At 42.7% G+C, this 15,155-nt stretch overlaps 1 protein-coding gene across 9 annotated transcripts in view; it reads left to right on the top strand.

The window, feature by feature from the left end:
• The window catches only part of nrxn2b (neurexin 2b), a 243,218-nt gene that overhangs the window by 97,772 nt on the left and 130,291 nt on the right, over nucleotides 1-15,155 (top strand). For 8 of the 9 annotated variants that reach the window (XM_088392174.1, XM_088392166.1, XM_088392112.1 and 5 more), the window contains one exon: nucleotides 8,226-8,243. In XM_088392174.1, coding sequence (XP_088248300.1) covers nucleotides 8,226-8,243 — 18 coding nt within the window. Of the gene's footprint in view, nucleotides 1-61; nucleotides 179-8,225; nucleotides 8,244-15,155 lie in introns of those variants that run through there. The other variant, XM_088392184.1, reaches the window with a different exon arrangement.

Below are 15,155 nucleotides of genomic sequence, written 5' to 3'. Positions count from 1 at the left end.
CCACCCCCTAAACATCTCTCTTAAATGTTCTCCAACCATCTCACTCCTCCTCCCTCCCTCTGTTGTTTTTCACCAATGTGCCGCCCCTCCCACACACTTGTCCTGTCCTATGGCTAACGTCCTGGACCTTCACCCTTGACCAACTTTGACCATGATGACTTCACCCCGGGGGCCGAAGGTAACACTCTTGTCTGCGTCTTCAACAGCGATAGCAAAACGAAACTTTGTTTGCTGCTCATCCACCAACATTGAAAATAGAATGTGCAGAGTTTTTTTTCCCCCTCTCACCACTCTGCTGACATTCTTCTTGTTTGGCAATCTTTTGAAAGGGCTCCCTCCCGTTCAGGTTCTCGCGATAGCTCACTGGTGGATTTGAGAAAAGAAGAAAGAAAAACAACGCCCGCTGTTGGCGTGATGTTTCCGAGAACTGTTTTCATGTCGAGTCCACTTGCTGTTCTGACTTTCAACGCACTTTTTTTTTTCTTTTTTCTTTTAATGCCGTGCTCCAGTCCCATTGGCTACACTGTGTTGACATTTGTGTGCTGCTGGCCTCCAAGTCAGGACTGTCTCCCTCTCTCAGTTTTGCTCTCCTCATTTGTTGACCTTTTGACGCCACCGGACGCTCAGTCCAAATTGTCCGCGGGAAAAGAAAAAGGCAAGCGTCAAAGCTGAGTTCATAAAATCGAAAGGAGTGAACAAGAGCAGGAGTCAGTGAGTGTTCTGACCTTTGCTGCTGTAGGGAAAGAGAAGAAGAAAAGCTTCCTCTCTTCTATTATGGCGGCGCGTGATTCGTGGTGGCAAAGTCCGAACTTTTGGCGTTGAGACGTAAAAACGTCCGACGGCATGTTAAAAGGACTTGCTGGATGTAGAATGCCGCCAAGCACTTGACTGTTTGATCAAACTACGTTTCCTTTATGGCAGGGGTTGTCAAACAGTAGGTCGCGGCCCTCTCGTGGCCCATTCTGGTATTGCGAAATTGGAATTGGAAAATACACATTTGGATCTTTTTTTTTGATTAAATGTTTTTTATTATTTAGACTTGATTTATTTTCCAGCTAACTGTGTAAATCATTTATTAATACATATAATATATTATATATCTAGTGGCCCGTGGCGGTATTGCAGGTGGCCCGAAAATGGAACTGGAAAATATTTAACATTTTTAAAAATGTATTTATTATTTAGACTTGATTTATTTTCCAGCTAATTTTGTGAATCATTTATTAATATAATAATGATAATAATAATAATAATAATAATTTGGATGGGTATCCAAATTATGTCAAATGTAGCTGAGATGACCAAAATAGACATACACATGCAAATAAATAGCCTGTATAGTGCAAAACGAAATAATATTCCGAGAAAACCAGTCGAAAACTCCTGCTCTATGCCAATAAAATTTGCCCTTCAAACTATTTTCTGTACGGTTAAAGATAAGTTCATCCAAATGGTCCAGCGAGACTTCAAGGCCGCCAGCCGCCCCATAGCGCCCCCCCCAGCATTCCTCCGCACATAAAAGTCTGCCCTGGCTGTTTATCCCAGCCGTAATCTTGTCAACGGCCGTGCGTGCATCCAGATCGTAGAATGAACCAGATGAACGTGAAATCACACATTAGGTCATCATCGATCCGAAGGGGGGCTTCGTGTCGAGTCCGTAAGCCACTCGGACGAGATCCGTGAAATCAACTCGGACGAAGGACCCATGCAAATACAAATCAGTTACAGAGGAAAGCGGCCGATTATTCGTCGAACATTGCCCAGTCGGCCGTTTCTATCGATCACCTTGTTTCCAGGATTAATATGCTTTGCTTTGAACCAAAAAGGGGGGAGAAAAAAAAATCAATAAAGCTGTTTAGAACATCTGACACATTAGCAAATTACCTGCTCCCCCTCCCCCCCCACCCTTGTGAAAATATTTCTGCTTTGCATGCCCTTGCTTCGCTCGGACGGAAAAAGTAGCCAGGCGTGTGTTTAGCTGAGGCCGTGGCCGCCGTTAACGATCGCGGGGCCATCACGTCAGCCGTCATATTAGAGGGTCGGGGAAAAATCAATGGCGAGTCTCCTTAAAGCCGCGGCCACCCTTCACCGCCGATGCAAGGACGAACCGCAGGCCTTGGTCACCGCTGATCTTTATCTGGCCGTCTGGAAGAGCGCTTCGGCCGCCGCATGCTGGGCAGGCAACACGTTTTTATTTAACGGCCAACAGTTCCGTCTAAAAAATAAAAAGACGCCTCTTAATATAAGTGCTTCATAAACATGCTTATGTGGCTCAAAGAGGTTAGCGTAACATTTTAGATAGAAAGAAACGGCCTGCGGGTGGATTTAGTCACATCTATATAAAATTAATGTTTCCAATTCAGCAGCCATTCATCGTATTTGGAAAGTTAGCAGACTACGAGGTGTTCATGTGCCACTCCGACAGTCGCCCAGAAGCTATTTCTGAAATTAACAAGCCGGTTATTGCTTATACAATAAGGCCATGATTGCGTTGGCATCATCATCTTCATTATTATTATTTTAGTTTTTTTTTTAATTTATAAAACAAAGAGAATAACCATGATGCCCTGGCAGTGTTAATGAGTTTTAGTTTGCTTTGGTTACTGTAAATGCTTGAAATTGAGGTTAAAAGGAAATATTTTCTTTAACTGCATTGTCAAAACAGCTCATGTCAACAAACGTAATGTCACTTTCATTTAATTGGTGATACTTTAAAATAAAAAGTGAGGCGGAAACCACTATTGAATTTTTATGAGATTTTGTATAGAATGTGATTAATCGCAAAGAACTCAGGCAATTTATATATCTATATATATAGATATATATAGTTATATTATATACATATATATATATATATATATATACGTATACATTTATAATTTATATATATATATATATATATATATATATATATATATATACAAATTTATAATAATAATGAAATAAAATTATATATATATATAAATTTATAATAATGAAATAAAAAAAAATTATTCTTTTTCTTACAAGCTCTAAAATCTCAGGTTTGGTATTGCAGATTCTATTCACCCACGGTCCATTTTGTTTCCATAAAATTTGTTCTATTTCTGACGTCTGGTAGATGCATAGTGAGAACGAAATTAAGCGAGGCTTGGGAGATAGTCCGCCAGCAGGTCTAATGTAGATCTCCTTGAAGATAGCGCCGGGAAAACGAAGGCAGTATTGAGCCCGATTCGTATCTCGCCCGCAATGTAATGGACTAGGTCCAGGTCACGATAGCCATCTCGCTCGGAGCTCACCGAGGGCACTTTCTAGACTTTGTGTGGCCGCGGCTCTTTGTGAAGGAGGATGGATCCACCAGCTCTTTGTTCATTTCTAATGAATTTCACAGAATTTACCCCGAAATGAAGACATGAAAGCAAATTCAAACGTTTCTACCTTTCCGTCTGGTCTAATCACCAATCTCAAGTTCATTATCGCGGCTGGTGCGAGATGACGGGTCCATTCCAATGGCGTAATTACAGTCGGCGGGCTGATGCTGATTGACAGGCCTGGGCGGCGGCGGGCGCTGCGGGACCTTGAGCGGCGAGGTGTGTGAAGGTCATTGCCGGTCCGCCGCTCTTAGGTGAGGCGGAAACAGGCGCGGCGTTTCCCAGGCGTTATTGGCGGCCTCGCTTGGGGAAAGTGACAGCGCCAATCACGTCAACGTTTAGCACTTTTGGGCCGCTGCGCCGGACAACAACAACAATCTCGTCATCATCATTTGTGAATTACATGCAGTTTTGAGTCCCATTGGCAAAGTGCTACAACTGTCGGCCAAATGTATGCTAATTGGTGTAGCATTGGGCTCGAACTGCAACTTTGCAATAAAATGAACTGTTGGTACCAATTTTGAGGACTTGCGGACGACGATTTAAGTTCCTACCTTCAAGTTATTAAAAAAAGATTCATTGATTTATTAAAACTTTTAACATTTTCAAATGAATTTACCGAAATTTGGTAGAATTAACCTCTAATGAGGATCTTCTACTTTATAATGTGGCATAACTGTTTCGACCCTGTAGTAAATCCCAGACTGTAAACAATAAATACAATTATCCATAATGATTGAAAACTTTATTATCATCAAAAATATTAGATTTTTAATTTTTTTGTATCGATACTGATGTGCATTGTCCCTCTTCAAATAACTAAATAAATAAACAAAATAATTGTTCTAACAAAAGAAATAGATGGATAGAAAGGGAATGTGTTATAAAAGCAAAACTATTGACAAAGACAAATCTGACCCGAGTACATCTTTGTCCTTGACATAATTAACAAAACACAATTCAAAGTTTAGGAAGTTGTAATTCTCTTTACTTTATGGAGACAAAAGTTTGAGGTGAACTGAAAGAATAAAGAAGAAATAATACAATAAACTAGAACAACAGAATCTTCTTTTCAGCCCGTATTTCACTGAGCTGCATTGTAAATGTTGCTACTAAGAATTTTTTTGGGGAACTTTTAGTGACCGTACGCGTAATGTAGTTTGTCCAATCGGAGTTGCCGTAGCCAGGAGATGGACTGATTAGCGTTAACTAGCTAACAGCCAATCAAAGTGACCGTTTGTCCTTGCCTGTATTTTGAATGCTGACTCCACTTGTCGTTCGACTTTGAGCATCTCTGTGATGCGTTTCAGTCCCGATAAATTCGACTATTTCCTCCCATCCTTTGCCAAATGTTAAAAAAGGCGCGCACACACATTGATACGCGTAATTTCAACTGAACTTAATCAAATTTGGCCAGTGGGGCATTCATCTTGGGGGCAGTGTGGAAATTGGATCCAGGTCGGGTTTTTACAAGTTGTAATTAAGGCCACCGGAGGGTAAGGGGGGGGGGGCACGTGAGATGGGTGACATATAGTAGCAAATGGCGCTATATAGCAGATAAGGCGGCGAGGTGAGAAAAGCTGTTGGGATGACTAATGACTCACAAAAATAAATTTAAAAAAATGCCGCATTCGCTTTACAAGAAAAGAAAAAGATCAAAATCCAGCCACGGATTCCAAACAAACCTTCAAGGACACCTCAAACGTCCGTCATTACCGAATAGAAATAGGACAGACGTTTAAAAGTTACAAAACAGTTCAAAATGAGCGCTTTGGCGCCACATTGATTCACCATTAGCATGAATACTCGATTCCCGGCCGGGATTTTAGAGCTTCGGTATGGAAAATGTAGATTGCAGCTAAATTGATAGCTGCGGAGGGAACGGAATGTCCGCTCATTTAACACTCTTACGGGGGAGGGATGGCTGAGATGTTCAAGTCCCGCAGAAAAATAATTGCTCTGACTTGTGCCCTCCTGCAGGAATGTGATGTCTCGGCATGCCGTAAATAAAAAGGAAGGAGAAGCTAATCCCCTCAGTGAGGGAGGAGGAAGGCCTAATGAAATATGTTGAGGCGCAAATTAGACGCTTCTAATTGAATAAAAGAGATTTTCAGAAGGACGAGCATATTAAAAAAATACGCCACGTGGAGACGGAGGAAACTCATAAACTAGCACAAGACGACGCCTCGGGGAAGCGCCGTGTCCGTCCCGAGCTCGCGTCTTCATTTCGCGTCTGTAAATGTCTCACTTGACCCAAAGGAGTTGTGGAAAATTCCGATGGCCTTTTAAAAATAAATAAATAAATAAATAAATACGATAGCGAGGACAGGAGATTACCTGCATTAGTTTGGATTGTTATGCATGATGAAACTTTTTCACTTTTTCACAACAAAAACAAAAAAATTAAACATGCTGGGGCTTTCATTGCGAGAGCCAGTTAATCCCGTTGACCCAGCTGATTAATTGTCGGCTTCGCTCTCAAATGAATAATTTAATCAAGCGTTGGCGTTGTAAGCACGCTTTGTTAACTTTGCACAGTACGTATCCAACAGATGAAGTCTTGGTAGTGGCTCACTCCAACAAATACCAGAAACGAAATCCCAGACTAGAGTCTTTGGTAGAACTGTTGTTTTTATTGGCTCCGCCTAACTTTCCCCTCAACAGATTCTTAATTAGGTATTTAAAAAAAACAGCTCAAAACTTCAAGAAAGCAAATAAATTTAATGAAAATCAATTCAATTAATTTCAAGAAAGCAAACCAATTTAAATGAAAATAAATTCAAGAATTTTTAAAAAATATTTAAAATAGTTTTTTTCAATTGGGACATTTGAAGTTTTTTTGAGGTGAAAATTGTTGACAGAACTGCCGTCCATTGTATTGTTCTCACAATTTCAAAATAGAAGGAAAAACTGTTTTGCTTGCTTTGCCAACACTGTTGCCAAAAAACATCAATAATCTATATTTTAAATTGCGTTTTTAGCTCCCCCAAAAAGAGTTTGTTTTTTTCTCTGCAGTGTTCAACCTCTGCAAATTTGCACGGCGCCGCCGACGAGCATCGTCAGGGACTACTTCCAATTTTCATTTCCACCATCTTGAGGCTTTCAACTCGCCACTAATTAAACAAGCCTCCATTAGAAGCTTTGCACCTAAATGTAGTGTCCCCTTCTAAATGCCTCACAGACATACAAACATGACAAGGTTGACACTTTAATACCAAAGCCCGAGTGACACGGCTTTTGGGCCATTTGATTATTTATCCTTTTTGCAATCTCCATTTTGTTGTCTCGAAAAAAAAACAAAAAATCACATCCAGCATTTAGTGTTGTGTCATTTGACGGGCACACACTGGCAGGCTGAAATTACGCATTGCCACACTTTTGCAAAAGGGCTTTTCATAAAATAAGCAATCAAATATGGAGGAAAGATTTAAAACAGACTGCTCGGATTCTGCTTACACAAATTCTGCTTTGGACCACCTCCATCTTTGGCATCCTGTTGCGAGCCACTTGATATCAGAGGAGAGGGATGAGCAAAGAGCAGCAAAAGGGGATTTGGCAAATTAACAGGCTGCAGCCTCAGCATCCAATCCAAGGGATTAGCGGGAGCACAGGAAACCCGATCGGTGTACCGGTTGAGCTGTCACCAACCCATTGATGGGGAGGTGTATCGTCCCCCCCCACCAAAACCATAAACCGGTCCTAACCTTACCGAGTCCCCGAAGCTTTGTGGTGTAAGCAGTTAGCATGTAGCGCCATCCGCCATTTTGACTGGTTTTTGGCTTTAAGCCACCGTTTGGGCCTTTCCGCACTCGTTTTGTGAAAGCCGCGCCGGGTGTTTTGATGGCGCCTCGCCGTTCCATCTCGAGAGCCACTCAAGCTCGCCGGGAAGCGGCGCTCGGTGGGACCGAAGCGCTCCTCCGCCAAGGCTGCGCCTCTGTGGCTGTTACCTGGCAACGCCGCTTCCTCCCGTGGCCTCTCGCTGCAGCAGCAAAGTTGTAAATAACCACGCAAAAATACTGATAATTACGCTCTGAAAAACAGTCTTGTTATGCAGTTAGGAAGGAGTCCATCTTTGTGATTTATATATTTTTTTTGTGAATAGTTTTTTTGAGGGGGTGGGGGTCATTTAACCCATGACCCGACTCTGAGGATGGATGGATGGATGGATGGATGGATGGATGGATGGATGGATGGATGGATGGATGGATGGATGGATGGATGGATGGATGGATGGATGGATGGTTTAAAACAGCCTGGATTAAAACAGAGTCCTCAATTCTGACTTGAAGCCTTCAAAATCTTCTTGGAGTCAGCTCAAAATGTTGGCATGGGATTCCGATGTTCCAGGTCTTCGGACTAAAGACTTCTTCTCAGGAATGCTCGTGAAATCGGCACGCCGTCGGACCTTAGGATTTGTTAAGGGTGCAGCAAAAGTCTTAACCGACGCACGGCTATGCTAATTCCACTTTGAGCGACACTTTGACTGACAGTCGGTATTTCAAAGGGTCGCTGAGAAATAATGCATGCGGACGGGATGTGTGGCCGAGCGCAATTAACGTTGATGATTTATTTACTCTTCTGAATTGCCCGTTCCTAATTAGGGCTTGTCATAATTTAACCGTTATCCATGCCATTAAATATACTGTCTCTCTTTCAGGGAGGAAAATAATTTCATTTGGTTGTCTAGCACAAGTGAGGAATGTTAATTTTTTAATGTAAATACACGCAGAAAATATGCTTTCCTGGTCTTTTGAAGGCGTCTCATTGACTGGTTTCCTGTGTGGAAGTTGCAGCACCTTGTGCCCGTGAATCTGATGTTCTTTGTTTTTTTGTTGAGGCGACATACTCATCTTTCTTTTCTCTCTTCTCTTTCAGGTGACTCATCTCAAAGCGGTAAGACAATTCATTTCCTTCTCATTTCCTATTCGTGAGCCATCTTTGGCTTCTTGTTTAAATGTGCCTATACCTTAGCAATGATTTATTTATTATATTATATTATATTATATTATATTATATTTTGTATAAAAAAATGGATGGATATAATATTATATTATATTATGTTGTTATATTATATTATATTATTTTATATTATATTATATTATGTTGTATTATGTTGTATTATATTATATTACTCATTTTTATTTATTAAAAACATGTACATCTTTACATATGAAAACATAAGAACGACAATATGACATACAATATAAGTAACACAAGGGAAACATAAGTAGTCACATGACTGATGCTGATGATGACAGGCCGTCTTAGTTGGACCTCCGAATTATTTTCTGTCATTTAAAAAAAAAAGTCTCCTTTTGGAATTTTCTTCCCTTATCCGGTGACGTCCATTCACTCGGCCACGGCGGGTGTTTACCGTTTTTTATGCGCCGTGACAACGTTAAATCCCCCCGATGTCCTCCAGCCCAAAGCTGCATTGCTTTCCAATGTAAATGTAAATTTTCCGCGGCGCACACTGCCTGAGCCTCGCCGCCATTATGTGTTTCATTAATTTTGTTTACAAGGTTATTACACTGCCTGTCTGCCTGTGTCTGCCTTTTACTAAGCGAACACCAAACGTCTGTCCCGTGTTTTACTGTATTTGAGGCCGTTAGCGAATATGTGCTGACACGTCACGGCGGACTAGCTTTCTATTACTTGGATTCACGGACGAGGAAGAGGCCCGGGACGGACGGACTAATGAAACGTATCGACGCCTCGCTCCAAAATGGCGAGGAGACAAGATGAGCTCAGTTTAAAAGTCCAGCCTACGGCGATTCCCCCTTTCATTTTTTTTTTTTTTTTTGCTGATGTCAGTCTTACGTCTTTTTTCGGTAATTAGGTTTTTGGGCATCGTCCCTATGAATGTATAATCGTATAACTTTAGGCAGTTGGCTGCACGTAATGAGCCAACAAGTCACATAGATATTAGCTAGCATTCAATTATGCATATCACATGCTGTCAAAGGCATGTTTGCCAAACAAGTTGCAAATGTAGAGGTCTGCCGCGTGAGGATACCCAAAGTTATGCCGGATTAGTACGGCGAGAAACTCTTTGCATCAACTTGGATTTATCTCACTTTTAAAAGTTTTGCTCTTCAAAGTCGTGACGGCCATTTTGGTTGTGCAAGTCGTGACTGTTGCAGCTTTGGGTTGTCTTCTTTTGTTTTTTTTGGCTCATCGGGGCTAAATACGTTTAGTCAGGCAGGCTGAAAGCAGAGATTTTCATCTGCATGCCTTTTAGATGCCATCAAATGACATTGAGAGAGCGATGTAAACATCTTTCCGTGCATCTGCCGGTCTCAGCGTCCCAAAACAGCGTTCTCCACCCGGTGGACGATTAGCATCTCTCGTTTGCCTTTTATTTCTCTCCTCGCTGTTCCTTGAACGCCGTGCGAGCGCCGCAATAGGATTGGCCCGCTCACCCCGGGAGAACGCTCGTCGAGGCGCGCATCCGCAATTTGGAAGCGAAAGCGGGGGATGGGAGCGGCGTGCCGGGCGGAGGGCAACATTTAGCAGAACACATTGTTTTCCTCTGCCTTCTCCCTACAGAACGGCAACAGTCAGACAAACCTCAAAAACAAAAAGTGGCGGCGCTCGGAGCTGTTTGTTTAAAAGTCCCAACATCTGGTATTATGCATTCATCCACAGTTGGGGAATTCATTATTCTGCTCTGTAAGCGGCTTTATTCCGAGCTAACACAGACACGCCACGGCGAGGAACATCCCTGCTGTGAATCTGAACATTCCTCATTTATGAACTGCTTTCATCACCTTGATCATCACAACGCGCTCTTTAGTCAGACTCGTAAAAAAAAGAAAATAAATTTAGAAATATGCTCTTTATCATGCAAATGCCAGCGGTTGTCTTCGCCGCCGGCCCTGATTGAAAGGGCCACAAACAAATGGCCGGCGAGCGTCGAGCATGCGGTCACGTCTCCGTCGTGGCGGGCGCTAATGAACTACCTGCGATAATTACTGTTGGAGGAGTCCGGTCCAAGCGCTCAACCCCTCCCACTGGTAAAAAGCCGTTCAAGAGATGCTCATTTGTACCATTTAAGGCATAGGTGTCAAACTCGAGGCCCGGGGGCCAGATACGGCCCGCCACATCATTTTATGTGGCCCGCGAAGACAAATTTATCATTCCTAAAATTATAAATTGACATAAAGATATTGCTTGCACTTTTTATTACCATTAGTCTTTTTAAAATATTTGAGCAGTTTTTACGAGTCTCTGATTTCAAAATTAGTTAGTCATCGGTTTGTTTTGTAGCCTATACTGTATTTAATCCACCTGTAGCGCCATCTACGGGCCGCGTTTGTTGCTTTGTTTCATTTGAAGCGGGTATAAGCTTGTAACTCGTCTATTTAATTTGAGTTTTTTTAGTTTTGGTATTTAGTTTTACAATTCTTTGTCTCTTCAACTTACAGCCAAAAATACTCTTCGAGTTTTTGCCCCCCGCATGATTAAATTCGCCGCTTCAGTGTTTCCATGAGAAGATTCCACATGGGACTAGAGAAAATGTCTTTTTACGCGCCCATGTTCTTGCCGTGTCGATGTCGAGTTGGTACACAGGGAGGTGATTAATGAGGCCCGGTGGACCCCCAGTGTTATCAGCGCAAACATGGAGGACACAAGGTCGGGGTCACTCGCGGTTAGATCGGGATTCTCGTCTTCAGGTCCTCGTAGAACACAGTTCACGCTAACGACGCGTCACTCATATTGTGAGTCATTAACTGGATTCTATGGCCCATGCGTAATGACGATTGTAGATTTATGATGCGAACAAAAGCGTTATTGTCTCATATTTGTCCACAACAGGTGGACACTGTGGTGGTCTTATTTTTTTTTTTTTTACCCTGAGGTAAAGTGCTTGACATATGTGCTTGTTAAAAAACCAAAAAAAAATTGGCCGTCTGTGAGATCATCAAGCAATTAAGTGCAATATGTTCCAAAGGACAGATGACATCGTAATGTCACCGATAAAGTGCAGCTCCACATATACTGCAAAGGAGCAAAGTGAACCCAACAAATTACGGAAAGTGTCAAAAAAAAAAAAAAAATCTTCACCGCTATGTCGATTTGATGCTTTGGAAGCAAAACATGTTCAAAGTTTAATGATGTTATTTTCGTAAGAGTTCAACCGTGTCACTAATTAACGACGCCGACGAGTGTTACGTAACACCCTCAACTTCATCTCAGCCTCATTGTGTCTCTCACCCTTGTTGATTTGCCGACGTGGAGCCGCCGGAGCTCGAGAGGCTCCGCCGTGGAAGATGAGATCGCGTGGCAGACTGTGACACACGCCGTCACTTGTGAAAAGGGAGGAGACGATTTCTCGACGTTTTCTCGGGGGAGGATTTGCCGCTTTTAACTGCCACTAGTGTACGCGTGATGTCACAAAAGTCACTGCAGTATTCATACTAGGTGGAAAATATTTACAAATGATTTATCTTGGTCTTGAAGCCACAAAAAAACAGTATTTGAGCAACGGGGGGTGTAGACTTATTCACTGAGTGACGAAAGCATTCACTTATGTTTTTTTTCACGATGCAAACGCGACATTTAATTAAAACGTGTGTCCGGAAATAGCTTGCGATAGTGTCATTGGCAGAAAATTGTTCAAATCCTCATGTGTAAGTTGCTTCATTTTGCAGTGTGTAGGATGCAGATTTCCTCCTGAGACGTAATCCATATTTTTCTTCCCCCCCCTTTTTGGAATTGCATTCTTATCTTTATCTGCACGCACGTGTGCTGGGACTGAAAATGCACGTTGTTGGTGTGTTGCTCAAGTGTGTCAAATTAGTCTTGGCTGGAAATACAGTACAGACTGGCCTCTTTATTAGGGACACCTGCAGGGATGCTGGTCCTGAAGCACACTTTGGGGCATTAACGTAACACCCCGTTGATGATTGCGCTTTTAGTTTGCAGCCGTCTTGAGCTCGCACTCAGGAGCTTGACTTAATGTGGATTTGAGGTTAGCGGGCGCTTGAAGGAGGAGGAGTGGGTGTGATGATTGCCATGTCCGCCACTCGTAAGGAGACGCAATACAGAGTCGATGTTGTAAGATTAGGCCGACTTAACAGACATGAGAAGCCTTGAAGAGGAGAGCTGAGTGAAAGCGCTATATGGCCAGTGGAGGAACCAAAAGGGCTAATGTACATTTATATGTATGTGTATGTATGTGTGTGTGTGTGTGTATGTATGGATGTGTGTATTAGTGTTTCTGTGTGTGTGTGTGTGCGTGCGTGTGTGTGCGTGTGTATGCGTGCGTGTGTGTGTGTGCGTGAGCGTGTGTGAGCGTGTGTGTCTGTGTGTGCGCACACTTGTGTGTGTGTGTGTGTGTGTGTGTGTGTATGTATGTATGTGTATGTATGTATGTATATATATATATATATATGTATATATATATATATATATATATATATATATATATGCGTGTGTGTGTCCGTCCGTGCATATATTGTTAATATTATTGTATGTATGTATGTATGTATGTATGTATGTATGTATGTATGTATGTATGTATGTATGCATGTAGTAATTTATTAGTATTTTTTTTTTTTCATGCATGTACACATTTTGATGAGTGACAAGGAACATACGCCTGCCAACTTTGGTGCGTTGCATCAAAGATTTTGTGTTTGATGTTTTTTGCGCTTCATTTTAATAGCTTCAATGTGTCGGCTCGAGTCATGATGATGAGCCATTTTGGCAAGAAAAATGAATCACATTTGATTGTTTGGTGAACTGGTACGACTTGTCTTTCCGTTGGTAACAATTTGTCTTCTCCAAAATACGATTGGAGAAATGCCCGAGTACGTATAATATGCTAGACAATGTATTGTACTGTCAGCAGTGGCTCAGGGAAAAGGCTTGCCGCTATTGTTTCGCCATTCTCAACGAGGTCTCCGACAATACAGCGCTGATTGTCATTTTCAAGTCAACAATAACGCCGTGATTTGCTTTGCGATACTCTATTCACGACAAGTGATGTTGCAAACAAGCCTCCGTGTGAGCCGCTCTGTGTCGGCGGGGCGTGTTTGTTTGCTGACGGCGGGGGCGGCGTGCAGTTTTCTTCCCAGGAAATGCCAATTGTCAGCCATTTCATGTTCAAATCAGATGGAAATGACTTTCTTGTACCCCCTGGTGTTTAATAACAGAGCTTTGAGCAAACAAAAACGTACTGCTCTTTATTGTTAGCCTGCTAGCTTAATGCTAATAACAGAGATTTGAGCAAACAAAGACGTACTGCTCTTTATCTTTAGCCTGCTAGCTTAATGCTAATAATAGAGCTTTGAGCAAACAGAAACGTACTGCTCTTTATCTTTAGCCTGCTAGTTTAATGCAAATGCTAATAACAGATCTTTGAGCTAACAAAAACTTACTGCGCTTCATCTTTAGCCTGCTAGCTTAATGCTAATTCTGATTCGTGATTGGAAGCACATATCGAAGCGCAGCAGCACATTTAGACATTCAATATAACGGAACTATTATACTATCATATTGTATATTCTTTATCCTCCGCGAGGAGCTGAGAGGCCCAATCTATATTGTATTGTTTCGGTTTCGTACTGCCTCGATGCGGCCATGGCGGCGGGAGCACAATGGCCGTTCCATTGAGTGGTAGATGATTGTCGGCTCTTTTTTGTCATGATGAGAACGAGGTCAGCATGACTACACTCACAACAAACGGCTTCCCATCAGGTATGCTGCCCCCGCTTGGCACGTTAGCAGCTGCTCCTTTGGCTTGCCGCCATTCCCCGGCGCGCTCACCGCTTTGTCTCTTTGGCGCCACCAATCTGTCGGTGTCTTTTCTCCGCTCACCTGACTCAACTCGTGTCAACCGTGAACGAATGTTTAGGACGTGGCGTGACGCCTTTCACGCGGGCGTCGGTGCGTCCATGCGTGGCGCGAGGGTTCCCGAACTAATGAGGCCTCCCGGCGGGCACGCTTGACGTCGAGAACACTTTGAGGCGAGACTGATTTGAAGAATAGTTTCGGCTGGCTTTCTCATCCGCAGGTGGCAGCAACAAACAAAAGGCACTTTTTTTGTGTTTCCAAAACCATCAGTGACTCTCCCCTAAGACCGAATCCCTTTTGGATTCCATCTTAGACCATCACAGAATTCTTTTTTTTGAGTAATTGGGAGTAAAAAGAAAGGCGCTGCCGTCGTCGACAGAAGTGATTAAAAGAGGCAACTTAATTAAAGTTGGAGCGAAAAGAGATTTATCACCGCCTTCAATTAGCCGGCAGTGCGGACGCGGAAAACGCTAGCAATGTGGCGATCACGTCTCCGTCTTATCGATCTAAGCCGACGAGTGACATATGAAAAACCTCGGTCTGGGTCGTAAATGTTCCTTCTAAGCCTGCGCCGAAGTGGGAAAACAAAACCCTCGTCGCGGCTGGCGTTGAATGAAGAGGGCTCACAATACGGCGTAATTACCGCTGGAGTAGCTTTAGCATTAACAGTTTTGCCTTCCATTAACTGTTGAATAGAACCTTGAAGAGCATCTTTTTTTCACGAGGAGCGTGCACAAACCGGAGATTCATAACGCCAGACAGGAGGTGTGTTATTGTGGCTGTGTTAAGTTTGTGATCAGTAGCGCTATCCAAGTTCTCGCCAAATCTGCAAATGGCGTCCCACCTGCCTCGTTAACGCCCAAGCGTGACACTTTTCGGACTCCATTTGAGTTGAGGGGCAATTTCACACTGGATGGAGATGGCGCATTGCTTTTTCTCCAACACATCTTCTTTATATGCAGGTTGTCCGTCATTCCCTTTTTTTGACCTGTCCGTCTCTTCGTT

Source organism: Syngnathus floridae, chromosome 1 (assembly GCF_059516105.1).
Source record: "Syngnathus floridae isolate MCC-2025c chromosome 1, RoL_Sflo_1.0, whole genome shotgun sequence".
In the NCBI taxonomy this organism is placed as follows: domain Eukaryota; kingdom Metazoa; phylum Chordata; class Actinopteri; order Syngnathiformes; family Syngnathidae; genus Syngnathus; species Syngnathus floridae.
The sequence above is the reverse complement of the archived record's forward strand: the minus strand, read 5'-3'. Positions and strand labels throughout refer to the sequence as shown.